Source organism: Typha latifolia, chromosome 10 (genome assembly GCF_019914945.1).
Source record: "Typha latifolia isolate L0001 chromosome 10, TyphaL0001v2, whole genome shotgun sequence".
NCBI lineage: Eukaryota > Viridiplantae > Streptophyta > Magnoliopsida > Poales > Typhaceae > Typha > Typha latifolia.
The window spans coordinates 1,249,345-1,276,481 of NC_133095.1; the positions used below are offsets into that span (position 1 = coordinate 1,249,345).

General features: G+C 39.9%; 8 protein-coding genes across 11 annotated transcripts; 4 read left to right on the plus strand and 4 right to left on the minus strand.

Moving 5' to 3' along the window:
* Window positions 1-1,837: 1,837 nt before the first annotated feature.
* On the minus strand, window positions 1,838-6,200 carry LOC140796258 (CSC1-like protein ERD4). Of its 2 annotated transcripts, none has more exons than XM_073149200.1 (7): window positions 5,727-6,200; window positions 4,813-4,961; window positions 4,156-4,431; window positions 3,219-4,063; window positions 2,666-2,921; window positions 2,174-2,552; window positions 1,838-2,079 (listed from the first exon to the last, which is right to left on the minus strand). In XM_073149200.1, the coding sequence occupies exons 1-6, from the start codon at window positions 5,995-5,997 to the stop codon at window positions 2,175-2,177; spliced, it is 2,175 nt and encodes a 724-aa protein (XP_073005301.1). In that variant the 5' UTR covers window positions 5,998-6,200; the 3' UTR covers window positions 1,838-2,079; window position 2,174. The 2 variants fall into 2 exon arrangements, with proteins under 2 accessions (XP_073005301.1, XP_073005302.1); XM_073149201.1 differs by having other exon boundaries at window positions 5,696-6,200.
* A 2,717-nt stretch (window positions 6,201-8,917) lies between these two features.
* Window positions 8,918-9,220, plus strand: LOC140796434 (non-specific lipid-transfer protein A-like). The gene has a single exon (XM_073149470.1). It carries the CDS (start codon window positions 8,918-8,920, stop codon window positions 9,218-9,220), a length of 303 nt encoding a protein of 100 aa, XP_073005571.1.
* A 990-nt stretch (window positions 9,221-10,210) lies between these two features.
* Window positions 10,211-10,672, plus strand: LOC140796435 (non-specific lipid-transfer protein 1-like). Its single transcript, XM_073149471.1, has 2 exons — window positions 10,211-10,563; window positions 10,663-10,672. The coding sequence occupies exons 1-2, from the start codon at window positions 10,211-10,213 to the stop codon at window positions 10,670-10,672; spliced, it is 363 nt and encodes a 120-aa protein (XP_073005572.1).
* A 128-nt stretch (window positions 10,673-10,800) lies between these two features.
* On the minus strand, window positions 10,801-12,475 carry LOC140796372 (uncharacterized). 2 transcript variants are annotated; one of them, XM_073149375.1, is made up of 3 exons: window positions 12,210-12,475; window positions 11,627-11,973; window positions 10,801-11,342 (listed from the first exon to the last, which is right to left on the minus strand). In XM_073149375.1, exons 1-3 carry the CDS (start codon window positions 12,304-12,306, stop codon window positions 10,983-10,985), a joined length of 804 nt encoding a protein of 267 aa, XP_073005476.1. In that variant the 5' UTR covers window positions 12,307-12,475; the 3' UTR covers window positions 10,801-10,982. The 2 variants fall into 2 exon arrangements, with proteins under 2 accessions (XP_073005476.1, XP_073005475.1); XM_073149374.1 differs by having other exon boundaries at window positions 11,627-11,976.
* Window positions 12,476-15,027: 2,552 nt separating this feature from the next.
* Window positions 15,028-16,851, minus strand: LOC140796531 (protein kinase PINOID-like). The gene is made up of 2 exons (XM_073149577.1): window positions 16,065-16,851; window positions 15,028-15,959 (listed from the first exon to the last, which is right to left on the minus strand). Exons 1-2 carry the CDS (start codon window positions 16,613-16,615, stop codon window positions 15,230-15,232), a joined length of 1,281 nt encoding a protein of 426 aa, XP_073005678.1. The 5' UTR covers window positions 16,616-16,851; the 3' UTR covers window positions 15,028-15,229.
* A 3,009-nt stretch (window positions 16,852-19,860) lies between these two features.
* LOC140796371 (transcription termination factor MTEF1, chloroplastic) lies at window positions 19,861-20,966 on the minus strand. Its single transcript, XM_073149373.1, has one exon. The coding sequence runs from the start codon at window positions 20,878-20,880 to the stop codon at window positions 19,993-19,995; it is 888 nt and encodes a 295-aa protein (XP_073005474.1). The 5' UTR covers window positions 20,881-20,966; the 3' UTR covers window positions 19,861-19,992.
* Window positions 20,967-21,439: 473 nt separating this feature from the next.
* LOC140796370 (protein DETOXIFICATION 41) lies at window positions 21,440-23,768 on the plus strand. The gene is made up of 8 exons (XM_073149371.1): window positions 21,440-21,800; window positions 21,912-22,456; window positions 22,553-22,639; window positions 22,707-22,763; window positions 22,847-23,085; window positions 23,164-23,282; window positions 23,358-23,444; window positions 23,528-23,768. Exons 1-8 carry the CDS (start codon window positions 21,510-21,512, stop codon window positions 23,600-23,602), a joined length of 1,500 nt encoding a protein of 499 aa, XP_073005472.1. The 5' UTR covers window positions 21,440-21,509; the 3' UTR covers window positions 23,603-23,768.
* A 556-nt stretch (window positions 23,769-24,324) lies between these two features.
* On the plus strand, window positions 24,325-27,093 carry LOC140796716 (uncharacterized). 2 transcript variants are annotated; one of them, XR_012110512.1, is made up of 4 exons: window positions 24,325-25,069; window positions 25,725-26,016; window positions 26,656-26,709; window positions 26,780-27,093. XR_012110512.1 is itself a non-coding variant. In XM_073149794.1 (3 exons), coding segments are annotated over exons 1-3 (960 nt in total). In that variant the 5' UTR covers window positions 24,353-24,403; the 3' UTR covers window positions 26,658-27,093. The 2 variants fall into 2 exon arrangements, 1 of the variants encoding a protein (XP_073005895.1); XM_073149794.1 differs by having other exon boundaries at window positions 24,353-25,069; window positions 26,656-27,093.
* Window positions 27,094-27,137: the final 44 nt, after the last annotated feature.

Consider the following 27,137-nt stretch of genomic DNA (forward strand, 5'->3'; position numbering starts at 1 on the left):
TCCCATCAGAGTTCCAGAGACACGCAATTTAATTAGCTGGGAAGTGGGAAGCATCCCAACTCTGAAGCACGTTCGCCGCTCCAGGATCCATACTACTACTGTACATGATTAGCTAAATAAAATTAGTTTCATCATTTTTATTTCTTATCCCAACTATCACAACCTCATTCTTATATCTTATTTTTTATCTAATACATCAAGATATTTATCTTTTTTTTTCTTCCTACCAAACACTTGAGATAATAAATATTATCGCTTTATCTCCTCATATTATCCTTATCCTAACGATCGAATAGATAAATTTGATATAAATGAGATAATTGCAAATGAAGATCTCCATTTGAATTTTGAAAATAGGGCTAACACACACAAGGTGGATAATTTTCCATATATAGATGCGAAGATAAGAATGAAATCGTTAAATTCTACTTATCGAAGCATCAAGGGAATAATTGTCAGATATTTATTTCAGGTTTTCTTTTCGTATAACACCCTATCTTATGTGTTTATTGAGTTTACACTATACTTTCTCACCATTTTTAACTCAACCCTTGCATATCTAACAAAGTATCGAACCTACCCTGAATCACTCAGATATTTTTCCTTACATTTTTAAAGAAAACACGTCTCTATGATTTAGTTAAAACACAAGGGTCGAATTAAAACTAGTGAAGAGATAGTATATCGACTGAAATATATACATAATATAGGGTGTGAACTGCAAAACTCCCTATCATCACCACACACTGATCGTGCCTTCAAAATTATGCCGTGGATGGCATGTTGATAGGAGTGCCGTTCGATTTTAATCGGACGGCTTGGAATTTTAGCCGTTATTTCGCCTCCGATATACACGTATATATCCGCCGGCCACCCGTATTGCCGTCTCCAACAATCGGCTTTGCTATCACAACCTTGAATTCGGCGTCGTCACTGCCTTCTCGCCGGCTTGTTCATTGGCATCGCTGGTGGTGAACTGTGAGATCCATCTTGTTCCAAGTATTTTTTTTTTATTTTTTATTTTTCCTATTGTTCATGCATTGGTGGTAATTTTGAGTTCTAATCTACTACTTTTATGATATCATGATGATGAGATGTTTCTTTCTTTTGTTTACGTTGATAGAGAGATTCTTTTAGGAACTAATAAAGCCAAATTTGATGATTATATTGGTTGATCACTTCAGCTACCATAATGTCAACCATTACTACTCTCCCAAAGACTCTCCACACTACCATAATGTCAACCATCACAACGCAAAGCTTGTCCACATCACCCAAGAATCCTCCTCCCTCACTAGGCTTTGAAACCATTGCATCTTAAAATACTTAGCTTGAAGTCATTAAGATGCTCAAGAACAACTGCAATGGCCACCTACAAGATAAAGCTAATAAGCCCAGAAGGATTGGAGAAAGTGTTTGATGCCTCAGATGATGCTTAAATTCTGGACTCTGCTGAGATGGCCAGGATCGACATGCCGTTCTTGCGCCGCACAGCGGTCGGATGGCGTCTGGCTCGGTGGATCAGAATGAAGTCACAAGGAGAAAAGGCTATGTGCTCACTTTGCATTGCTTATCCTAGAGAAGACTGCTATTCACAAACACAAGGAGAGTGAGTTATGCTAGTAACTAGGCTTGAGAGTTTTCTTCTGCTACTATCTCATTGAGAGGAATCTTAATTGATTTTTTTTTTGGTCTATATAAAGAGCTACCTATGATTAGTATACGTTTTCATTAAATGTCTTCCTTTGTTTGAATGAAGAGATAAAGATGCTATTGAACAAGTCTGCATAATTATCTCATAGAACAAAAGCAAATGAATTGCCTACCACATTCAAGATGGCAAACCATAAACAAACTTCATTAATTCCGTGGAAGAAAGAGACATAAAAATGGTACTTGAGTCAGATGCTGCATTCAACAAAGGAAAAATTATTAAGAAAATTACATTCTATCTATGACAACCAACATGATGACACAATTTCAAGGCAACAATCTATATATACAACAATATTCTTGCGTTTGTTGAGCATCTTCAACTTTTTCAGCCTGATGAAATCGTGGAAATGCTATGTGAAAATCCTGGAAGTATTCAACAATTACTGTTAGCAAGTCTAGATGTATGAGGAATGATTGCAAATATATATAGGAAAGCAACAAAAGCAATGGCACTTACACTAAAAAGATGCAGTTCTGGATGTATGTGATTGAGCATCTTCAAATTGGTCAATATCCTCGGGCTTCTCTGGTTTCAAGGAAGGAGGAATATATGCAGCATACATGGATTCCATATTTGGGGTTTCCTTTATATCTTGGCAAGCTACCTCCAGAGGAGTGTAGCAGAAGCTGAGATAGAAGCGATTCTTGCAAATAAAAGCAAAAATGAAAGACATCGCAATTAAGGGCAGCAGTAAAGGAGCATAAAAGAACTTCTTCAAGCCCATGAAACCAAACATGGTGATTTGGTAGATTATCAAAGCTGCAACAATCCTTGCATGCATGTGAGGCCACATTCGACCGTTGCTATCAAAACTAGGGACGTGGACTCTGAGTACCTGTATTATAGAAAATGAATTCATTCTTTAGCCCATTTTATTCTCATTTCATGTGACAAAACCTAAAGCAATGACTTCCAGTATTTTAAACAATAAGACTGTCTTTTGCTCACCTGATTTCGTGCGACAAGCCATCCGAGAGCAAAATATACGACCCCAAATGGAATGATTAGAGGAGCAATTACTGAGTAGCAGAGAACAACTGTTATGATAAGCAAATCATTCGGAACTCTAGTGGCGTATCCTAGGTCTCCAGGGGCCCAGGCCTCTTTAATCTCTGCTTCAGTCTTACAAAGATACTTCTTCTTCAGATTAAATATGATCAGAGGAACCAAACGAGAGAGCTCGAGTCCGTAGCCAACAAAGAATCTGCATAAGGCAATCAGAATATAACATCAGCTCCTAGGCATGCTGCAATTAGAAACAGAGTTCATAATTGAAAACAAATATACAATATAAACAAGCATTAAGAGGAATTAGTGTACAAAGCTTCATTCCGTCGAATTGTTGCAATGAGAAAAAAGTATCCTTCAGTAGAGGGAATATGAAAAGAAAAGAACAAGAAATCATCACAAAACTCAATACCAAATAATTAGTGGTGAATAACTCTAACATGTCATATGAACATAGAACTATCAACTTGTAAGATTAAGATAAGAAACTTACTTGAGAGCAACAAATGTGAGGAAAAAGGTTGCATTTGCAGGCAGGCTTTTGGCAAGCAATGGCACTATTTGACCAGGATGGTTGGTAATGCTCTTCAGTGAACCCCACAATGTTCCAGCAATAGTAACTCCAAGGAAGACGTTGAACACAATGAAGTAGAAGTACTTCCCAGATGCAGCACGCACTGCATGGCTCTGAGAAGGTATCCCCTCAGCCTTAGACAGAAACATTAGGAATGCAGGCAGCAAAGCGAGGAAAACAATAAGTGCAATCTGAGGGAGGTAAGCCTCTAGGACTGTCTTAATTTCTGGCTGGTCCACAACCTTCTTCAGAAAAGGCAGCAATTTCCTCAGATTCTCCAGGGTCGTAAATGCGGAGATGAATGCAATAGGAATCATGAAGAAGAACACAGTCAGAAAGACAACACCGTAGACTAGACATTGTCTGACATGCCTCTCATATGATTTCTTTGTGACATTAGTCCACAGTAATTGACGAGGCTCAGGAGCTTCCATCACAGTCCAAGTATCAAGAATCTGAGCATGGATGGTCTGTGATGCCGAAGCTGCAGCTGGCCTACTATTGAAAAATACCAGAGCTGCATTTTGTTGCTTCTCACGAAGGGTGACCTTCTGTTCAGCCTCTAGTTTAGGAAGCAATTCCTTAATTTTCTCATTACAGTGATCTATAGTGTCAACCTTTTTACCTATGAGGCCAAGAAAGCCAGTTCGGTTAGTTGGTCGAGTTCCTTCTGGCTTGCTTGTTGATTTAGATTCTCCATAAACGACCTCTGCACGAGCAAGTTTCTTTTTGTAGCCTTCTATCTCTTCCCAAATCTTGTTGACCTGAGTGAGAAGAAAATGTAAGGGACGGATCCAACTTCAAGCATCTTTCTTAGAAGGTTGGACATTAAATACAAAATAAGCAGATGCTGTACCTCTTTGTTGTCTGTGACAACCATCGACCTATAGAATGTGTCCGGATGGAGAGCCCTAAAATAGGAGTCAACGTGGTCTTTCATTGTTTGATCAGGAGGAGGTTTGGGGATGTCTCTAACCAATACAGTGAATTGTTCAGGTTTCGCTGCCAGAGTTGATTTTGTTGCAGCTCTCAGATTTAAGACATGCTTGTAAGCTCTCCATAGAATATAATAGGTGACAAAAGAAACCCAATATACTCCTAACATGAATGCCCACAACCTTGTACTTTTCTCCTGTATTATAATCAGAGAACCAAATTATCATCGGAGAAGTAAATAGAGCGGCTAATAAGAATCAGAATAAAGATACAGAGCTTAGCTGAGTCGAAATGGATTATTTATAAGTTGTTCAATTAGCAGTACCTCATAGTTGGATAGAATATATAATACAAAAATTTCAATTTTCGGAGAGTAAAAATAAAGATATGGAGCTTACTGGAGTTGAAATAGACAACGTACAAGATGTTAGACATGTAACCTCAACTACTCACTTGTTTGTATATGCATGTATGAAAGAAAAGTATTTGATCTATTTGAAAATTCTGGCATGTTTAATTACAACAAGAAATTGCTTCTTCAAAGAGAGCATTGGACTTCAAGATAAGGATGACATACTTCGACATTGGCCATTGATAGCTTGTCAATGCTGGTGAAGTTAGCACTGTCTTTGTTTTTAGCACTTCTTTCTATACCCTTATCAGTACCAGAAAGTGGAATGAGAACTGGGAGCAACACAATGCCAGAGATAACCAATATTCCTGTGACTGGATCATCATAAGAATTACAATATTATGAGTACTGTTTGTAGTGTAGAAGATCATGCAACAAATGGAGAAATAAAGAATACAAGCAGACAGAATGATTCTTAATTTATTCTACAATACCAAATAAACTAGCCAAGAAACAGGTAATTTGAAAATGACATAAAACAAATAGTGGAACCTAATCCATTAATTAAGGAGGACAGGAATAAAAGTAAAATAGCAATAAAAAGAACCAAAAGTCGATAACGATTCAGATATTCTTCACATTTGAAGAATTTCCTGAAACAAATGCCAAGAGTTACACAGTAACATTTCTCAAGCAACCTGCATGAAAAGGACTACTTACCTTAATCATAAGTAAGAAGACTCCTAGATTACAAGAGTGGTCCATCCTAGTAACTACCCAAATAATTGAATGTGAACATACAAAGAATTTTCAAATAACTTAAAACCATTTACAATCTAGACTAAAAAATCCACACAAAAAAAGGAAAACAAGATGCCTTAAGAGCAACCAAACTTAAAACGAAAAAAATGGTAAAAATTCAACGCGACAGCGAAGAAAGTACCAAAAAACTCTCAATAGTCCACAAAATTGACTGCTCGGAAGGTAGGAAATACCCAAATCATAACAAAACAAAAAAAACAAAGGAATTCACACTACCCACATCATGATATGCAAGAAAGCTCAACAGCCGCATAAAGAAAAAACCAAAGAACAACAAAGGCGAGACCTTTTCGAGATACGAGAGCCCAGGACGTTACCAGCAGCGAGAAACACCAAATAAACGGCGGCATCGACGCCTCCGGCGGCGACGACGTCGGCCTCACTGGCCGAAAAGGCCTCTTTAATCCACCCAAACGGGCTCCTCGTCCTCCTCCTCCCTTCCCATGGATCCAACCCTCTCGAAATGGGGTTGGGATAGTAAATCACCGCATTCCCAGGCTTCCTCGAGAGCCATGCGAACAAGATCACCAACACCACAAAGATGAGGAGGGAAGTCAGCAAGGACGTCACGAAAGAGCTCAAATCCATCTCTCCTCCCCTTCTTCTCCTCTTTGGCTAAGGACCCAAGTGGGATTCTATAGAGATGTAGCCGTTGGAGATAAGGAAGCGGTAGCGGAGGTAAGGAATCGAACAACTGAAGGAGAGGGATGAGGTCTTATTCTCCTCCTCCGTTCTCATGCGAAAATAAAGAGTTTGAGTGAGTGGTGGGTATTTTAAGCAAGGCTTTGATTGCTTTAAGAGTTAATTATGCTTTTGGTTATAAAGAGATAAAATAAAAGGAAATAAATAAAATTAGCTTAAAGAAGACAGGTTGTGTAATGACAGAGTTGCCCTTTTGCCCAACTGTCTTTTTTTGGTACTTTTATGTCTGGAATGTCCATATTGCCCTTTGCTACGTTTATCCCTTCTTTCCTTTTTTATTCCAACATGAGTATTTTTGATATAACATATCTACTGAATTTAACACTATTACTTATTGTCTGCTAAAAAGAAGCAGACAATAAGTAATTCTAGTATAATTTTTAAGTATTTAAATTAATTCTCGGTCTCAAAATATGGTTTTCATGTTATAAATTGATCTAAATTCGTATTCATTGATATAATATATAATAGGGGCAGCAACTATAATAATACTTTAGTATATGATTTGAGAGTTTACTGTTGGTTTTTTAACCCACGAGATTAAAACTTTAAAATTGAGTGAATATAGTTTTATAGTCGATAAAAAAATTTATTAAAAATAACTTACAATACATAGTAGAATATATTATTGCCAAAAGGTACCTCTTTTCATTGGATAGACTTAAAATTAGCTAAGTACTTATACAATTATTGGTATATTGACAATAGCTTAAATATTTTCTTATGACGAGCTGCCGCAATTTGTACAACTTTTTAGATTATATTTTTTTAATATTATAGTGAAGTCTATGCCAATGCGAGGTTATATTTTATATTTATAGGCTGCACGTGGTTAATTAAATCGCCCAAGGTTTTACTGGTGGAGGCTTGTTTTAGTACCATCACCAATTTTGTTATAGAAACTAAAAATAAAAAAGTGCAAATTATAAATTGTCCCTCTATATTATACTTAAAATAAAATTATTCTTTTAAACTTTTATTTGTATTAGTTTGTCCCTTTTGTGTTTTAGACCAAGTAAAACTGCTAACTTTTTTATGTAAGAAAAAAATGAGGGATCTGTTTATAAATAATTCAAAGGCTGAGTGTTAGTTACAAAGTCACTAAATACACATAAAAACATTGTAAGTAAAAGATAGTAAAAATATAGGGTGTTTTTTGATAAAAAGATTTTAAAATATTATTTATAAGCGCTATTATGGGCAATGGCATGCGTGAAATACGTGCAGCCAAACAACCGGAACGCGCGTCCTTCATGGTCACCACCACCACCACTCATCACCCATGTGGTTAATTTGGTGACCAAGTCTTACGAGGGCATTTTAGTCAAACGACATAGAAAAGGCAAGGGGGTATTCTCGTCATTAGACAGCGCCCCTCGCATCCAGCGATGAGGGAGCTGTCAGTGGTGCCCACTGCTACCTACGTCGTTATCCGCCACGTGGCGTTTCTCTTCGCTGCCGACAGTACCGATTTGACCGTTACCGACGAGATCACAACGGTTTCGACACTGCGCGCCTACGTGGGGCGCCACGATTCTAATCTTAATGCACCCATTAATGCTACTGTAGGATATTTTCCAAGCCTCGGTGGGTTACACCGGAAGCGTTTACACTTGCTTCGGCTCCTGCCGGTTTCACATCGCATCGACGGCTGTCGCCGCGCCACGTAGCGTTCTTCGGATTTGCCACCTGGTAGCGCTATGTCGGTAAGGCGAGTTCGACGGCGGGCTGTCTGCTCGAACACGTGGCGGCGGAATCCTGCTACCTTCCATTCGCCACGTGGAGGGGAGCTGGGCGTAAGATGGTAGGTATAGCGGTATAGTTAGAAAGTGCTGTCTGCTGTTGTGTAGCTTCACAGGGGATGCGGAGAGAAAGTTAACGGATAAGAAGATATCGGCATTAAATCCGAATAGAGTAAAATAAAAGGGGTGGAATCTGTAACGCTTATCCTTGTGATTTATGAGCATCAAAAGATATTTTTTTTTCACTAAAAACAAGTGCTCGTGGGCCCAGAAGCTCATGCGATGCCAAAAAATATTTACCTTGTTTGAAACGACCGTGTCTTTTTTACAAGTACGACCTACATATATATATATATATATATATATATATATATATATATATATATATATGAGTGGATTCTTTTTTTCTTTTTCTTTTTTCCTTTGTATTATTAGCTTATTCTAATCCAGATTATAAGTTTTTCAAGTCGGTTTTGCAATATCACAGACATCTTAATCCATCCATCACTAAGAATCTAAGGACGATAGAAAAAGGTGGCAGCTTATGTGAGTCACTGATGGATGGTAGTGGCTATTTTGGAACCTTTTCTTGGTAGCATTTCTCTATCATAAACAATAATTTGTTCCACTTTAAATAATGGAACCTTTAAATCGTCGCATTCTTTCTACCATAAAAATCTATATAATAAGGTAACTAGTTAATAAAGTGATCAGGCCCAGTAAACCCACACTCTTAAAATCTCCTACTACGTCCAAAACAAGCCCAGATGAGTGTCATAAGCCCATAAATTAGCTGACCTCCTTAATGCTCCGTGGCAACTAAGCCCAAAGCCACGGCAATGGACTAACACGTTAACATCGACCTCATCACCTCTTAACTCTTTCTGCTCCGTGAAACTGATCCAAAGATCTCACTATAAAGAGCCCTCGGATCGAGTTACTTACGTACCAAATTACCAACTGCATGCATATAGGAGCTCCCCGTAATCCAATTAGATCGATCAACAAGTAGAGATATGAGAGCTGTGGTCTTAGGATCAGTAGTAGCCCTCCTTATTCTAGCCATGACGTGCATGGTGGCTACCCCAACCTTCGCCATGTCATGTGGGGATGTGATCATTAACCTGGGTTCGTGCATGATGTACCTCACCGGGCATGAATCGCAGCCGTTCGATTCGTGCTGCGACGGCGTACGCCACCTGAAGTCGCTCGCTGCCACCACCGCCGATCGGCGCATGGCGTGCAGCTGCATGAGAGTTGCAGCTGCACACTTCCAGGGGCTTAGATATGATAGGGTCAATGGCCTTCCTGGAATATGCTCGGTTTCACTTCCATTTCCTATTAATTTGGACCAATGCGATCAGTGAGTTCTTAAGTAATTTAGTTTATTTTTAAAGGAATTAATACATTTGATGTGTTAACGAGTGTTAATTATTTCATGCAGGATTCCTTAACTTGGAGAAGTGATCTTTGGGCATCTAGTATATATGTTGTAGTAGGTCGTTCAAAATGTGGAGGTTGCCTGTTATATAGCTAAGTATAAAATGTCATATCTGCGTTTATATATTATTTTTTTATTTCTATGTGCTGTATTAAAACTAGGGGTGTAATCGAGCTGTCATCGAGCCTAGTATGTTCAAGTTTGAATTAAAAACAATTTCAAGTCTAGATTTTTAATCAATCTTAAATTAAAATTATTTTAATCTTGAGTTAATTTTGCATTCGATCGTAAACGAGCCAATCAATAAGTAATTTTAAATCTTAATTAATTTAAAATTAAGTTCTAGTCGAATCACATTTGATTTAGATTTTGAATCAAGCTTAAAATAAGATCTAATTTATTTATAAAATAAATTTTATAAAGATTAAACTAATAAAATATTCTTTAAAAATATGATAAAATCAGAATTTTGAATTAAACTCTACAAGATGTATTTAACAATCCATTAAGGTAATTTAAAACATAACAAAATTGCGGTCTAATATATATATATATCGAACATTATCGAGCTTACTTGATTGAGCCAAGATTGATCTAATCGAGCGTTATTAAGCCGGTGGATTATTTTGACAGCCCATTTAACGTGCATGAAACTATTTGTTTTCCTTGGTGAATCATTATTTATATCTCCTGCAGTCAAAAGTATATGGCATCTCGCAGTACAATAAGGAATACGTTATAAACTTATAAACACTTTTCTCCAATGATCAGAACGAGTAACATGTGACCATAACTGAAAGTTTCAAAAAGTAGAAGCACTAATTGTAACGTCTCTAACCCAACTCATCTACAAATACTATCTCAATCTTATCATTAATCTCCACAGCTCACAACTCCAAACTAGCAGCTACTAATCATGAAGGTGGTGACCCTCTCAACCCTAATTCTACTACTTATAACCATCACCCACTTCAGTGCCAACCGAACCCTAGCCCTCACCTGCAGTGAACTGGAAATTAGGCTTAGTCCATGCCTGCCCTACCTCACCGGACTGCGCCCGGAGCCGGCCGCCTTGTGCTGCGACGGCGTAAGATGGCTCGAAGAGATGACTAGAACTACGACAGACAGAAAAACAGCATGCAACTGCATGGCGGCGGCGGCGGCGCGGTTGTTGTACCTCAGCATAAGGGATGAGTTCGTTAGCTCGCTACCGGGCGAGTGCGCCGTCTCTCTCTCGTACCCGATAAGCTTGAGCTCAGACTGCAGCAAGTGAGCTTTAATCTCTTTTCTTTCGCATTAATTAATTATAAGTTGCAGCGGAGGCTGATAGTTTTTTCTTTTCTTTTTCTTCTTCTTTGGTGATTGCAGGATACCGTGACTAGTAAATGTATCATGCATTTCGGTGCTTATGGGCAAAAAAAAAAAAAATTTAATAAGAGTATGCTAATGGTGGTACGATATTTACATATGTTTGAGCATGCAAGCATTAAAATTCGTGCGTGATCATTTTGAGTATATATATATATATAGTAATAGCAGTAGTATATAATATATATGTTTGTAATACAACTCCTTCGTTCGATCGATCTCTTCTCTTCTTAAGTACCTAAAAGTACGTGGAGGCTTTGTTCGGCCAACTGACACAGCATGCGGCTTCACACCATCCATATTACACTTTAATTAATTAATTAATTCCCTAGTAGCTTATTTTTCATCCCACGAAGCAAGCGTTCGAACTCGGATAACTCCTCCTTTATCTCCACACCCTCTTCATTTTCGACGTTAATCCTTTCGCGGATGCCGCGAATCTTGTCAATGCCTGAAGTGGCTTCTCCTGCGACCTCCACCACCTTACGAGTAATTCTTTTGTTTTCTTCCTGTGCGTCCTTCAGTCTCCTCTTCGTCGATCTGTAACTATCCAAGGATTTCAGTAGCTGCTCTGAGAGTAGTTTGTTCCTCTCCTGGAGGGCTGCGTGCCCTCCTTGTGCCTCGCCGGCACCGTCGGCGCCGCCCTTCTTTGCCCTATGCTCCGTCGCACAGGCTTTCACCTGGCAAGAAATATTACATTATAACTTAAGCTTTTGGATCAATTAATTATATGATAGATATGTTTTAACTAAAAGTAGTCAGCCTTCTACTAACTCTGTAGTTACTAATCGAACAAAGAAGGCAAACTGATAATAACTGTTGTAGTTAAATTAAGTAACTCTCTAGGTCAGGCCAACTAAAAACAGAGTGTTGCTGAACGTATTGATAATAAATATTACAAAACGGAGGGTGTTAAATATGAAATTTCCTCAAATAATAATAAGATAAAATAAAGGACGCGCACCTTATCTAATAGTTTCTCATTTTGCGCGCGGAGATCGGCGAGGAGCTCCTCAGTATCATTGATCTCGCGGACCTTCTTGGCGAGCTCGGCGGCGATGATCTCCTTCTCCTTCCCCAAGCTCGAGAACATCTTCTCGAGGCTCTTCCGCGCTGCCGTGCTCGCCGTCAGCGCGCGGTGGAGCTTCTGGTTCTCTTCCGCAATTGGGTCCTGCGGCTTCTTCGTATCTTTCGGCAGAGCGCCGCGCCGGAGGTCGGTGTTGCATCTCCGGAGCTCCGCCTTCGACGCCTGCTGCTTCTGGATCTTTACGTCGTCGAGGAGGGCTACACGTTCCGGTTTCTTACAGCCGTCTTCTTTGGAGGCACGGACGTGCATGATTATGGATTAGTTTGTATAATAATGTAATATTTGATTTTTAAAAAAAAAAAACCCATAAAGGTGATATAATATCACAAAACAAAGTTAAAAAAAGAAAGAAGTAATTTTCGATCAAAATACAAGAGGTAAAAAATATATGTATATGATTTAGTGTATATTATTGATCAAATGGGAATTGTGAGGGTAAAAGAAAGCAAAGAAGAGTTACCTTCGACGGAAGAATTTTTTTCTTGTTCCAAATTGTTGGATTGAAGTAATTGAGGGTATGAGTGTGCGCGAACTCTATTCATGATATCTGATAACATGCAACTTATTCGAATAAACGTAAATAAGAGGCGAGGGTCAGTTGGGATAAATAATTAAGATATTATTCTTGAATTCTATCACAGAGAGAGAGAGAGAGAGAGAGAGAGAGAGAGAAACAGAGTAGTAGGAGGAAGAGAGGCTTCTTCTTCCTCTCTATTCTCTTCTCACTTTCTCTTCCTGCATGGCTTTACCTTCTTCTACCTTTGTTGATTTATTTCCGGGCTTTAGTTATAACGGGAATGGCTTAGGTTGTTGGCTATCCGGAATTGATGCAAAGTGCGGTATTTTGAGGCTTAGATCCAATAGCTATTTGACTTTGACTTTGACTTTGTTAAGAAAATTACCAAAAAGGCTTTACCTATTATGAGCCGAGCACTAATCAAGTTTGGATTGAAATTAATTTCATGCCTAATTATAGAATCAAATTTGAATTGTAATAATTATTATTTGAGTCATATTAAACGAGTTAGATCAATAAATATTTATAAATTTGAATCAATTGAAACTTAAATCGAGCTTGATAAGTTTGCATTGAATGTAACTTAAAAATAAAATCTAATTTAATGATACATGTATAAAAACTAACAAAATAGTATCCGGATCTAAAAATTCATATTAACCGTACACATCATATATTATTTTAAGATTCATTAAAGGGGGTATGATCGAATTAATTTATGATAAAACTCGACTTAAAAATTAATTTTATGTATATTCTGCTGAACAAGCTTGAATCGACTAACCTTTAACTCAAGCTTGATCGGCTTAATAGCCCAAGACACACATGTTCTACTTTGAGACAGGATCAAATCGTAAAGAAAATTCAAAACGACTCTTATCCACTCAAATTTGATCATTTGCAATATTAAAAACCAAATAACTAAATCATGCTATATAAAATTATTCGGATACGATCATACGAATTCTTCAGTTAATTTCTATGAATTTTCTAAATAACGAAAATGTCTTGGATGGTTCACCAAAGTGAGATGATAGATGCGTAATGCTGAACAATTAAATCAATTATTTTTTAGGTTAATTACACATAACTCCAGAATTACTAGCAATTTTTACATATATTTATAAACTTTTTTTAATCCCAAAAATTTTACGACATAAATTCTCTAGACTCAGTAGTTTTTATGGGTATTCTTTTTATATAATAGTTTAGAAGGACTAAGTATAATTATTATTTTTATATTTTAATAATAATAATATATTGCATTGGGGTTGTCATTTCAAACATAATTATATAAAACATCAAAATTGATTTTCTATTAATATTTCAGTACGATTTTTGTAAAAAAAAACTCTTAAATTTTAACAATAATAAAATTAGGCTTTTAGAAATTGAGTACATTAAATTTTTATATCGGAGTATAGCTTCTAGTGACTCGATTCAATAATAAATATTAGGATTAGTATTTTGATTTTAAAAAAATATTTTTCTTTAGTAAGTATATTAATTAATTTATTGTAGAAAATTACCCAAAATCCCGGATACCCAGAAGCTAGTAAAAGTAGGGCGTTGCCCTCTTTTGCCCTAGTATTGGATTGCAGCTTGGAAGCCCACGCAAGCTAATGTCAACGGCACCCAAAGCGAGCAAATTTAATCCACCTCGACAACCACACCTACAATCCTACTAACACCTACATTTGTGTCCTCCACTCCTCATGTGCATCAAAATTAATAAAAGTAGGTGTTACTTTTGCCCTCTCTCAAACAGTCAACACCCACTTTCGAAAGACATTACTATGGGAGCAGAGAAAAGTAGCAAAAATTTACTGCTTCACGTGTCCAGTGTCAGTCGTGGCGTCACACTCATCGTCAGATTACTCCAAAAATAGTGCCAACTAGTTGATGGGACCCAAAGTTACTGTGTACCTCCAATTCAATTCTCCCCCAAATTGGCACAAAATTACTCTCTCTCTCTCTCTCTCTCTCTCTCTCTCTCTCTCTCTCTCTGTAGCTTCTGCGAAAGATCTCATCATAGCCTGCTTCGTATCTCTTGATGATTAATGGAGCCTAGCAGAAGTGGCAGAAGATATAGACTGCTAATAACTTTCGTGTTTAAATTAAATAAATCACAGGCACATAGATTGCAATCAAATGAATCATCCATTCAATCTCGAATCTCGAGGATTATTGCGATATTATTTAGTCGCGTGGGGATGAAAATGAGACGTGACAGCGTGCATTACTCATGTTCACGTAGTACTACTAATTTGTGGTGGAATCCGTATGATTTGGATGGACGGGCAGGTCGAGCCCATACAATAACATGCACCACATTTGGCTTAATGTCTTAATCCAATCACAAAGTTCCCCCAGCGATGAAAGTACTTTTGGTTGAGATATATATATTGTGAATACGTACAAGAAGGCGAAACTATTTTTATTGCGTGGGGGAAGGGGGAAGGGGTAAGGGGGAAGTGGGAACCTTGGAATCAAAGCGTCGGAATGGGAACAAGGACCACAGGTCATGCAACTAAGATGGATTTAGACATTAATTAGTTATAACCAGACAAGTCCAGTGAGGCGATGGTACTTCAAATTTTGTTTGGTAACATATCTGATCCCCGACATCGACACCCCTAATGTCAAATCTGCCTCCCGAATTATTACGCTAATTAGATTAGGTGGGTACAACTTGCTAATGCTAATAACTGGTTTAGCGGCAATTAATTACGGTTCCCAAGTCCCCAGACAGACAAAGTGATTAATACCATGCTTGAGAATACTTTTATATATATATATATATATAACATATGAGGGGTAAATATGCAAAATATTACACCGTTAGAAAAGTCAATGACTTTGGTCGTATATGGACATTCTAACATCTGCTCGAGAATTACTGCGACTATTGACGCGACGGACACATGGCCGTGGGTGGTCAAAATTTGGAGGGGTTAGAACTCTTAGAAGTAGTCGAACCGGACCGGGTTTGGGTTGTCCTTGGACGAGGCGGGCCGAGTTGAACCGGGAATGACCGGTGGGCGGTAGGAGCGGAGGAGGGCGAAGTTGAGGCCCTTGAAGAAAGGATGGGACTTGACGTCAGCGGCCCCTCGACTCGAACCGAGCCGGCCGGTCGGGTCTTTTTGGAGGAGACCTGAGATCAGATCCCGGGCCGACGGGTCGGCGGGGACGACGGAGGACAAGTGGGGGAAGGCCAGTGGCTGCTTGACGATGTTCCGTAAGGTGGCCTCGTTGGTGGGCCCAGCGAACGGGGTACGGCCGTAGATGAGCTCGTACAGGAAGACACCGAAAGCCCACCAATCAACGGCGCTGCCGTGGGCGCGGCCGGACGCCACCTCGGGCGCCACGTACTCGTGGGTCCCGACGAAGGAGACGGACCGGGCCGAGACCGGCTCGGCAACGAACCACCGACTCGACCGGACCGCGCGGGACCTCCCGTGACGGAAGAGCTGGTCGGGCAGGCAGGAGGGGTCGGATGTGTCGATCCCCCGTTGGACGAAATCCACGTGCTCGAGTGTGGGGGACGACGTGGACTCGAGCGATAGGTCGAAGTCGGAGAGCATGATGTGGCCATCGGAGCGGATCAAGACGTTCTCCGGCTTCAAGTCTCTGTACACGATACCCAGCATGTGGAGGTACTCCAACGCGAGAAGTACTTCCGCTGCGTAGAACCTGCGACCGAGAACATAATGCCAGTTAGCCCCTCCTATTCTCAACAAATTACGCAGGGTGTTTTCTACAAAGTCTCGGGCAAAGGAAATGAAGAATGTTCGTTACCTTGCGGAAGGGATGGGGAAGCGGTGGCCAGGTTGTCGGTGGCGGAGGGAGTGGAGATCGCCGCCGCTGCAGTACTCCATGACAACGCACGAATAATGCGGAGATGCATCGAAATCCGCGTACAAGGTGGGGAGGAAGGGGTGGTCGAGAACTCCAAGTATCCGCTTCTCCGTCGCCGCCCTTTCTAACTTATTCTTCTTCGCTATCGCCAACTTATCCACCACCTTCATCGCGTACGCATGGCGCGGTTCGCCCTCGCCCCGTAGCCGGCACAAATACACCGTCCCGATGTCTCCGCTCCCGATACGGCGCACCAGCTTGAAGTCCGTCGGGCCGAGCCTAGTTCCTGCTCGGCTCGACCGGATCGCGGCCCAGGCCGGGTCGGAGGAGCGGTGCGGCCGGGAGGCGGCGCGTGTGGGCGAGGAGGAGTCGAGGGAGAAGCTCGAGCGGCGGCAGTCGTCGTAGCTCCCTGTGCTGCTCATCGAGCTCTGGCTCGAGTTCACCGTCTCCGAGCCCATCTCGATATCGGACTCGGGTGAGAAATCCAACATGTCGTAAGCTCACAATTATACGCGAAAAATGGGAATAAAGCTTGGGATTTATTCCCGGAATCGAGCTTTAGCTGAACAGGGAGTTAAAGAGGGAAGAAGTCAAAAGACGTCGGATTCGCCAACGAGAGCTTTCTTAAGTTGCCGAAATCGCCATTCTAGAGAAGGTCTCCTAGCTTTTTTCCGGAGCAGTTGCGTTTCTTCGGTTCAGAGAAGACGGTTGGGTCATTATATACTCCAATAGTCCAATGTGGAAACGAGATATTATAAAAGAGTTGTTCTTCTTTATTATTATTGGTATTATATTTTTAATATTATGGTGTGTGTTTTACACCTATACCCTCCGAAGTCTCTTTTATTTACTTTGTATCCTATTCTTATTTTCATATTTTTTACATATATATCTTTTAGAACCTATAATTTATGTCGGGGTAAGTTAAAATCACAACAGATACTCTTAACTAGAAAAAAATATATTAAAATTTTGATTTTAAGGTGTATCAATGTTAAAATATATATATATATATATATAATATAACTAAAAAAATTGGTGAAAGGAGCTTATTGTATTTACGTAAACGTGGTTAGTATTAGCTCAAGGTATGATATGCGCCAGCTTTCCAACGGCTACGCTGCACGTGAGGATGTCCCCATTTTCCACGTGAGTTGCCTTTTTGCAAAATAGCCCTTCATTGTTTTGTCCTCAAGTGAGAACAGGATATGAGAATTATGATCCAAATTTGGTTCGTTTTAAAGTTTCTTGTCGTTTAGGAGAAACAGAGCCCTAATTGAAGCTAAGTAGCATCTCTTCTTCTTCTTCTTCTTCTTCTTCTTCTTCTTTTTTCTATCTCTTCGTACTAAGGTTTTGAAACATTTAATCCCATATATGTAGATTTGCCAACTCTTGTTTCTAAAAGCATATGGAATAAATCAACAAGTGAATCATCGACAAGGTCTTGGAATTATGCCAAAAGGTCCATCAGAGAAAAGGACATAAAAAATAATGCCCTCTTCTAGAGAAAAAGTTAATATAACATCCATCTTGGATTACTTTTTTTAATCACAATAATTTAAGCTTGAGACAAGCTCCTTAATCAATTCCCTGTGGAAGATTAGTACCACCTGCCTATAATCTAATATAAATAATTAAGCATCTAAATCTTAGTTTAGTCCCGCGATTCCGACCCCGGCATCCATCCAGGACCGTCGATCGGCCCGCCGTCATATGCGGCGACAGCCGGCATTTTCCTTGCTGCAACACAGAGCCCACAAATTGAGAATTTCTATTATGGTCCACATGTAGGGCAAAAAAATCTAATTAATGCCTTGATCACTAAGATAATACCCCACTGTTATTAATTAGACAGAATATTAAGTGGGTTTCTTAGAAGAGGTATATAATGTGATGGCAAAATTGTCTAGCTAAATGCCAACAAGAAGTACATCAAGTGGAGCCATGTCTCACAAGGGGTTATATTCCTCAGATGAGGAGGAAATATTGAAACAACTCATTCATAGATGCTTGTTGGTTTGCCCAAAGACAAGGTTAGAGTCCCCCCCATGATGCCTGTTTCAAGCTTCAAACACAATGAAGTTGTAATCAATACAAAGTGAGTCAGAGGGAAAGGGAAGGATTAGTCTATGATCCAAGGGTTTGGGGGTTTGTGCCACTAAGATAGAATATCACTCACATTGATGTCAACACTAGGAGATTGCAAACTCTTCTAACACCATTCAAGTGTGGATATTATTATATTGTCTTGTAGCGAGCATTGTTACCAAATCTAGAGATCTAGTTTGAGAGAGGATGAGCTGTTTCATCTTCTCAAATATTAATGTTAAAGTCTCTTTCTTTTTCCATCTAAAAGTTAATTGTAAGCCTCTCATAATAACAAAAATAAAATATTACTCTGTAAATTACTTGTGCTAGAGATTAATAATCGAAGTAACTGAGTAATGAATGAATGAAATATAAACCACAGGATTGGTACATGAACTGGGCACAAAAACTAATCGATTATTGCAGGACTTTTTCTCCATTGATTAGCCCGAGAAAGATGGAAGTTTTGAAAAGGGCAAGGGGAGGGGAGAAGACTAAGAACTAAAAGGAGACAATCCCACCAATATTCGCGCTGCTTTGATAGGGAGACAATGATACACAACTATGCCACCATTTGAAGCTTCTTGCCCTAATAAAGAATCTAATTCTACCAAATTGAGTTTATATATGCTTATATAACCTTACAATACTTATATATATTTGATTGTATTTGTTTATTATTGAAGCTCTGAGATTGCATGTTATTCTTATATCTTCACCTTTGGATAAGTACAACATAAATATTTTACTAGAAATATATATTCATCTTATATTATTTTTTTGTCATGGATATTTAAGATGTTTAATGATAAATATCCACTAAATAGATAACGTGAACAGGAATTTTGAGGTTGATACTTTTGGATGGGTGTGATCAGGGTTATAAGGTAAGTGTGACTTTTGGAAAGTGGGACTTTGTATTCTATAAAACGCCGAGTACGCGATTCAGCGCCGGGTATCGAGGGAGGAAGAAAAAGAACGCATCGCCGAGTTCCGAGGTGCCGTCCCGCTCCCGTGGCCTTTGAATTCGTCTCGCTTTCTCGTCGCCGCTCGATAAATTAATAATCCAACGACTAATTGATCGCGAGAAGTTCTTAAGCCGCCGCTCTCGTACGGACGACGCTGACGCCACCCTCGCGAGGGGTAAAGTGGGAATTTTGCAGAGAGAAACCGACCCCGCGAAGATTAATGGGCCTTTAGCCCATTCAGTTATAGCCCGATAAGGCCCAATTGTCCCATGAGCTTTATTGGGCTCACCTCGTACGAGTCCGGCCCAATCTTTGTCTATAATTAGCGATTGTAATTCTAGTTAAGTTTTAACGTAATATTCCTGACACATTCTTATTAAAGTTATTAAACACATATAGATAACTAAAATACTCCCCTTTTAAGATATATTTAAATGTATATGATATTAGGTATAATATTGGATTGCTTTTAAATAATTTATGTAAGATCAAAATAATATTTTCTAAATTTGAGTTATGTTTTTAACGAATAAAATTTGGTGATAATTATGACATTTTAAAAAAATTAGTGACAGTTATGTAAAAATCCCTAAATTAAACTGAAAGAGTATGAGTATATTTGTAAAGGGAAAGTTATATTTACCATTCTACTAATTTTGTCATTATGAAAAAATTGCCCCTTTGTAAATTAAGCATTCTCTACAAATATTTATTTACTTATTTCCACCAATTAAACTTACATAGACTTTAAATAATAATAATAATAGTAGTAGTATTTACATTTGGACAGCAATACCACCAAAAGTAAAATCCTATCTCTGCTTCTCTATCAACTCCCTAAACTCTTCCTCTGTGGTCTTAAGCATCACAGAGAGAGGCATCCTTATCCCCTTCTCCACCACCTCTCTATGCCTTGGCTTTATCCTCTTCTCCAAGCTGAATGCAAAGTACTGAGGGAACTCCTTGATCTCCATCAAGCTCCCCTTCATCTCTTGTACAAAGTAGTCGTACTTGGGCTTAAAGTTCCTCTCAATGCTAAAAGTGAACAGCCCTGGGCATCTCAGCACCATTTCCACAGCCTCCTCTCTTGGCAGCCCAAGACCCATCAAGAACTCCAATTTTGGCATCAAAGTCTTCTCCACACTGGACACAAGCAGCACCGGATCCTGATACGCCAACGAGTCCAAGTCCTTGAATCCTAGCCTTTGGAGGTAGAACAGAGAAGGCAGGAGCTGGTCGCGGACACTAGAAGTTAGAAGCCTTGGGCATTTGTTGATGACCCTCCTGAAGTTAGAGTCAGGGACTCCGAGGTCGTTGGATAAGAAGGCGAAGACTGGGCTGAGGTCTGTGCGGATGCTGGAAGTGAGGATCTTGGGGCACATGCCGAGGATTCTTCCGAGGTCCTTGAAATGGATGCCTTTGGATTGGAGGTAGGAGATGATGGAGTGGATGGAATCGAGGGACGCGTCGCGGATGGCCGGGTTGAGGCAGAGGGCGCGGCCGGAGTTGACGCCCATGATCTCGAGGCTGATGATCTTTTGCTTGACATGGGCGGGGAGGTCAGGGAGAGGGAGAGGGAGGGAGAGTTGATGAATTTGGTTGTGGAGTTTGGGGAAGGATGGTTTGGTGGGGAGGTTGGAGAGTTGCTGGGGGTTTGTGATGGAGGTGGGAGAGGAGCAGAAAGTGTGAAGGAGCGGCATGGTGGAGTACTTGGGAGATTGGAGGAGACCGAGAGAGATGGATTCTCTTCATGTCTTTGGACTCTCTGGTACTGGATAATGGCATCATTATCTGTTTTACAATGTGGATGTGGCAACACTGCGGAATCTTATTGGTTGCTAAGATTTTGTTTGTGGGAAGGACTGACAAGTGGAATCTATCAGATGATGCACACATCCTGACCGTGCGACGTCGTAAAACATCTCAACAGCCAACTTAGTGGGCCCATTTCCCATTACATCTAAACCCATAATCCTCAACCTAACATGGCTTCAACATTCTACAAAGACATATTAAACACATCATTTAAATACATGAAATCGATCCAACCGCTATTGGGCTAGAAATTGCCCAATTGTTGTTGGTCACTGGTCAGCTGCTTCGGCTCTCTGAGCTTTGCCTACCATTCCCTCCTGCATGGCCACAACCCACAACCCTTCAGTTAGTTGCACTTCAATTTTGACTGTTAGTTAGCTGCAGGCCATAAGCAAAAGACAAGACCCACAAGTAGTAGTTAATTTTGCCAAAGTATATCAATCTATAAGAGTGTCGCAGCTAGTACTACTCCCTTACAAAATAAAAAAGGTAGCAAAATAGACAGGAGTAGATCATGGGGGAGAACGGCGACGGCTGGCGGCCGCTGCTCGACGTTGATGAGGACTCGCGCGCCTCAGAAGAGATACTGCAGCGGCAGCCGGTGCCGCTCAACGTGCTGACTCGGCTGGCGGCGTGGGAGTCGAAGAATCTATGGCGCCTTTCCTGGGCCTCCATTATTATTCAGCTCTTCAATTTTATGCTCAGTTTAGTGACACAGATGTTTGTAGGCCACCTCGGAGCCCTCGCCCTCGCTGGAGCGTCGATCACCAACGTCGGAATCCAGGGTCTAGCTTACGGGATCATGGTAACTATATATATATATATATGCAATCATCGTTCTCTAATGGCATAAGTTTTTTAATTAATTAGTAAGTTAATAAAAGGTATAAATTCTTGAATTCAAATTTTATTGCAGCTTGGTATGGCTAGTGCAGTGCAAACAGTTTGTGGCCAAGCCTACGGAGCCAAGAAGTACAAAGCCATGGGGATCATCTGCCAGAGAGCCCTAATACTACACTTCATCGCGGCGATCGTCCTCTCATTCCTCTACTGGTACTCCGGCGCATTACTCCGGGCAATAGGCCAGTCGGATAAAATTGTGGCGGTCGGACAATTATACGCCCGCGGCCTTCTTCCCCAGCTCATAGCCTTTGCCCTCTACTGCCCCATGCAAAGGTTCCTCCAGGCCCAGAACATTGTGAACCCTATCGCTTATATAGCTATTGCAGTGCTACTGTTTCACATTCTCTTGTCATGGCTAGCTGTGTTTGTGTTCAAGTTTGGCATCCTGGGTGCAGCCCTCACTTTGAGCTTTTCTTGGTGGATCCTTGTGATCCTGACTTGGCTCTTCATAATTTATAGCCCATTATGTAAAGAGACATGGACTGGCCTTTCCAAGATGGCATTTAGAGGCCTTTGGGCTTATACTAAGCTCACATTTGCATCTGCTGTTATGTTAGTGTAAGTGTCGACTACCCTCACCTTTTACTCTTATCTATCTATCTATCTATCTATCTATCTATCTATCTAACTATCAAGTTGAATTTATTCGAGCAGGTTGGAGATTTGGTATGTACAAGGGTTTGTGCTTCTTACTGGCTACCTCCCTAATCCAGAGATCGCACTTGATGCCATTTCTATATGGTGAGTTCTCCATTGTCATATGTCAAATACTCTGTTTGAGCTTTAACTTTTATGCAACTCATGGCAGTGTCAACTACTGGAATTGGGACTTCATGATCATGCTAGGCTTGAGCAACGCAGCCAGGTGAGCACCAATATGACCAAAAAGTTGCAGTTCCATAGTGGAAACGTGCTCCAGTCGTAACTTGTTCAAATCTTGTTGTCCAGTGTTCGCATTGGAAATGAGCTTGGTGCTGCTCATCCGAGAGTGGCGAAATTTGCGGTGGTCGTAGTGGTGACGACGAGTCTCATCCTCAGCTTAATCATCAGTGCTCTTGTCCTCATTCTTCGCACTCCTCTGAGTGAACTCTATACAAGCAGTACAGAAGTCATCAAGGCAGTGAAGAATCTAACACCATTGCTGGCTATCTCCATCTTCTTAAATGGAGTTCAACCGATCCTCTCAGGTACTGCTTGTGGTTTTCAATCAGAGCTATAAATTCGAGTGTAAGATGAACCATTAGATGCTGTATGACTACTCGCAGGTGTTGCAATTGGGAGTGGTTGGCAAGTAATAGTTGCATATGTTAATGTTGGAGCTTATTACTTAATTGGGCTTCCCATTGGATGTGTCCTTGGATTCAAAACAGGCCTAGCAGCAGCTGTAAGAAAATTTTTAATCTTCAGATTTTGACGAACTTTTGAAAGCATAACTCATTACCATTCTTTTACTTCTCAGGGAATTTGGTGGGGATTGATCATTGGAGTCTTCATACAAACTGTTATACTTATAATCATAACTGCTAGGACTAACTGGGACACAGAGGTAAGACTTAAATTCTTCCAAAGATAATATTTTTACTTATAATTCAGGACTTTGATTGATGTGATTTATTTTGATTCTTTTAGGTGGACAAGGCTGTGCATCGATTGAAGAACACTGCAGCAGAGGAAGAAACTCTTGCTCTTATTGAGGTCGAATGATCGATGTATTAAGCGGAGAATTTCTTCTCTTTTTCGTTTTCACTATGAAGGTGCTACATTAAGATGGTTTGAGTTCACAGTTTTGCTTTGTTTGTAATTTGACTCATGCTAGTAGAGTCTTTGGAGCGATTTATCTTATTTGCCCTTTCCGTTCTTATGTCTAAAATTAAGTTATTATCTTCCAGTGTTCTGAAGCAACTAATTTTTACATCCAAACTTAATTAAAACAGTATAAATTATCATAATACTCAAGTATACATTAATGATATCTTTGCTTGAGTAAATACAAATCTTCTACTCATATTTTTAAAATAATTAACATTTTATTTATAACTAAGATTTAAAATTTATAAATTTGTACAGAAAAAGATGGAATTATTTTATTTTAAATTTTAAAAATAAGATACGATTAATAAATATAAAAAGCAGAGGGCGATTCTAATATTTAATTTTACCGGTAATTTAATTTTAGCTAAAACGACGTCGAACAATTTGTAATTTACCCATTAGTAAACAACTATAAAATTATAATATTCTTTCTCAAAACACTCCTATCTTATATAATTGGATTCTCGGAAAACACACTAAGTAGGGTGTTTTATATAATTTAATGAAAAACAAGAGTCAAATTAAAACAAATAGTGAAAAAGGTGTAAGACGAGATAAAGACATAATGTAGGGTGTAATATAAAAAATGCTAGAGAAAAGAAAGGCTCGCTCACTCGCGTCTATTTATGCGATGACTTCTCTTCCTCTCTCATCCTTCTCCTAAATTTCTCGAGCCAACGACAAGTCTCTTCGATGACTCTCGTCGCGGGCTCGTACGAAAAGTTCATCTGGGGCTTCTCGCTCAAAACCCTAAACCCTAACCCCGACTCCCAAACCCTAACACTAAAACCCCTCTTCTCCTACCCCTCCCACACCGCCCCCATCAAGTCCGTCGCCGCGGCCGGTCCCGTCGCCGCATCCGGCGGTGCCGACGACGCCATCCGCATATACGATCTCTCCTCCTCCTCCGAGGTCGGCGCCCTCCTCGACCACCAAGGCGCCGTGACCGCCCTCGCCTTCTTCTCCTCCCCTCTCGCCCCGTCTGTCCCCCGCAACCTCCTGTCCGCCGCCGAGGATGGCGCCGTCTGCATCTACGACGCAGACCCCTTCGTCCACCTCAAGACCGTGCCCGTCGTCCACCGGAGAGGGGTCGCCGACCTCGCCGTGCATCCCTCGGGGAGGTTGGCGCTTGCTGTTGGACGAGATGCGAGCCTTGCGATGGTGAATTTGGTCAGGGGAAGGAGGAGCTTCTCGTGCCGGCTCGATCGGGAGGCGTCGATTGTGGAGTACGGAGGAGAGGGTGGAGATAGATTTGTTATGGTTGCGGATGAGCGGATCACGGTGCATGATTCGGAAGATGCGAAGTTGGTACATGAGATTGATGGTGGGAAGAAGGTCCTCTGTGTTGCTTCTGGGGAGGTATGTGAACGAAATAATTTTGTATTGAAGGATTACAACAATCTTCTAATTAGTCGGTGACTCTTGCACTTCTTGCTTAGGGGAATCATAGACCAAGAATAATCTTTTTGGTTTGTTTTCAGCTTCAATGTTGCAGCTTAACATAAAATTTAGAATTTCAAGCAAGTATATTCCATCCATTCCATGTTATTATAGAATATTTTTACCTGTAGATTTCTTTCCTGTTATATTGTTGCTATAATAGCAAATAACTTGCTTTTATTCTTTTAGTTTTTTTTTAATGTTGTGGTCTTCTTTACACTTGACCTGTCTGTTGGCTCGTCTTTTGGCGATCAGAGTAGGACCTTCTATCAACTAATTCTTTTGGAAAGTATTGTTGAGAAGTGGAAATTATGGCTTTTCCATGATGTAAATTTCTATGTATATTTGGGTATTGGGGGTATCGATGAATACTAACTACTAATCAATGTATGTACTATATAAATAAATATGGATTTGCTGCGTCCTTTGCCCTTTCAGGCTACACGTCTTCAATACTTTACAGAGAAACTGCCTGAATCATATGCTTCTATGTCCTGCTGTCTCGTTTTACAAATCCTACTTGATATGTAACAAACTTGCTCATTACATTATCACTGGCTCTAAATTTTATCAGAGCGGACTCCTCTTTGCTGGTGGAGAGGACCGCTGTGTCACTGCTTGGGATACATCCAGTGGCAAGGTCGCATATTCCATTCCGGACGCTCATTTGACTCGTATAAAAGGAGTTGTTGTTTTCAAGGGCCGAAATGATGCCCCTGAAACTCCTAAATTAGTCGCTTCTGCATCATCTGATGGTGTTATAAGAGTCTGGGATGTTCGAATGACTGCAAAAGAGAAGTCAATTCCACTGGCAGAGGCCAATACAAAATCCAGGCTGACTTGTCTTGCTGGATCATCAATAAAATGTAAGTGATTTTTTTCTATATATTAGTTACTGTTCTTTAACATCAGCCTCATTCTGTTGGATCTCTTATGGTGTAAGCTACTATGCTTCCTCTACCTGATTTTTTTTCTTTTTGTTCCAAGAAAATCATACACGATGTAGTTGTATATTCATCATATCATTATCACATAAAATGATAAAAGCTGCATATGTTGCATTTAACAAGTTAGTGTAAATTAATGTTTGTAGGGCATAGAGAAACAAGTGATCACTACAGTAATGTTGGCGATACTTTTAACTATTGGAATTGTGTTGCCATTATGTATGTGGATGGACTAGAGTCTTGCACCCATTTTCTGAATCTACTTGGACTGAGAAACTTCTATTCTTATATGTAGTTAGAATCATTTCAAGCATAAGGTCAGTTTATATTTTGACCATTATATACTGAACATATTTATGAACTGTGGGACTGGAGTAAAATTTATCAAGGAAAAAAAATGCTACAATTATCATCATTATTATGGACCTTAATTTGTTTTCTGAAAGGAGTGATCTTAATGGGTATAATTTAGAGCTCTAGAGTTTCTCCTAGTCGAATATTATGTGTCATTTACAATTGGGTTGCTGCTAATGCTCAATTATACCTTTCTTTCTGCAGGATTATATTTTGAGTTGAATTCTGGACGTTTTTTCTTCGAGCACCATTGTTGAGGTACTAGAATGGGAATTGATAGTTTTAACATATCAAATGAGCATAATTAAGCTCCTTTTTCTATCCCCAGATCGGAGAAGTATTTAAATCGGCAAAAAAGGCAGGAGTTCAATTTGATTGTGGACTAAGAATTGACTTTCACAAGTCGGCGGCTATAAAATAATCTCAAATTTCTTTGTAATAGTTAATCTTATTTCCAATTTTCTGCAATTAAAATTCTGCTGTTGTATGGGGTGTTCTGAGTTACACGAGTGCTGAGTTATCTGATCACAGTATCCACGTTTGAACAAAATATGAGTGACAGGATTTTGCCGCAAAATTTGTGTAATGCAATATTTATGATATTTGTGTTGTTTTATAATTTATTTAGGAGTCTTGAAGTTATTAGCTGATGCCGAGATTCTACTTCTGCCCTGGAAATTGATGTT

Coding starts and splice junctions, on each gene's coding strand:
- LOC140796370 (XM_073149371.1), top strand. CDS start 21,510: ATGGGGGAGAACGGCGACGGCTGGCGGCCGCTGCTCGACGTTGATGAG. Junction 22,457..22,552: donor GCATCTGCTGTTATGTTAGT/GTAAGTGTCGAC, acceptor TTATTCGAGCAG/GTTGGAGATTTGGTATGTAC. Junction 23,445..23,527: donor GGACTAACTGGGACACAGAG/GTAAGACTTAAA, acceptor TGATTCTTTTAG/GTGGACAAGGCTGTGCATCG.
- LOC140796372 (XM_073149374.1), bottom strand. CDS start 12,306: ATGTTATCAGATATCATGAATAGAGTTCGCGCACACTCATACCCTCAA. Junction 11,977..12,209: donor AAAAAATTCTTCCGTCGAAG/GTAACTCTTCTT, acceptor GTGCCTCCAAAG/AAGACGGCTGTAAGAAACCG. Junction 11,343..11,626: donor ATGAGAAACTATTAGATAAG/GTGCGCGTCCTT, acceptor ATTTCTTGCCAG/GTGAAAGCCTGTGCGACGGA.
- LOC140796435 (XM_073149471.1), top strand. CDS start 10,211: ATGAAGGTGGTGACCCTCTCAACCCTAATTCTACTACTTATAACCATC.
- LOC140796434 (XM_073149470.1), top strand. CDS start 8,918: ATGACGTGCATGGTGGCTACCCCAACCTTCGCCATGTCATGTGGGGAT.
- LOC140796371 (XM_073149373.1), bottom strand. CDS start 20,880: ATGCCGCTCCTTCACACTTTCTGCTCCTCTCCCACCTCCATCACAAAC.
- LOC140796258 (XM_073149200.1), bottom strand. CDS start 5,997: ATGGATTTGAGCTCTTTCGTGACGTCCTTGCTGACTTCCCTCCTCATC. Junction 4,962..5,726: donor TTTGGTGTTTCTCGCTGCTG/GTAACGTCCTGG, acceptor ATGATGATCCAG/TCACAGGAATATTGGTTATC. Junction 4,064..4,155: donor TTGTCACAGACAACAAAGAG/GTACAGCATCTG, acceptor CTTCTCACTCAG/GTCAACAAGATTTGGGAAGA.
- LOC140796716 (XM_073149794.1), top strand. CDS start 24,404: ATGACTCTCGTCGCGGGCTCGTACGAAAAGTTCATCTGGGGCTTCTCG. Junction 25,070..25,724: donor TCTGTGTTGCTTCTGGGGAG/GTATGTGAACGA, acceptor AAATTTTATCAG/AGCGGACTCCTCTTTGCTGG.
- LOC140796531 (XM_073149577.1), bottom strand. CDS start 16,615: ATGTTGGATTTCTCACCCGAGTCCGATATCGAGATGGGCTCGGAGACG. Junction 15,960..16,064: donor TTCCCCATCCCTTCCGCAAG/GTAACGAACATT, acceptor TCTCGGTCGCAG/GTTCTACGCAGCGGAAGTAC.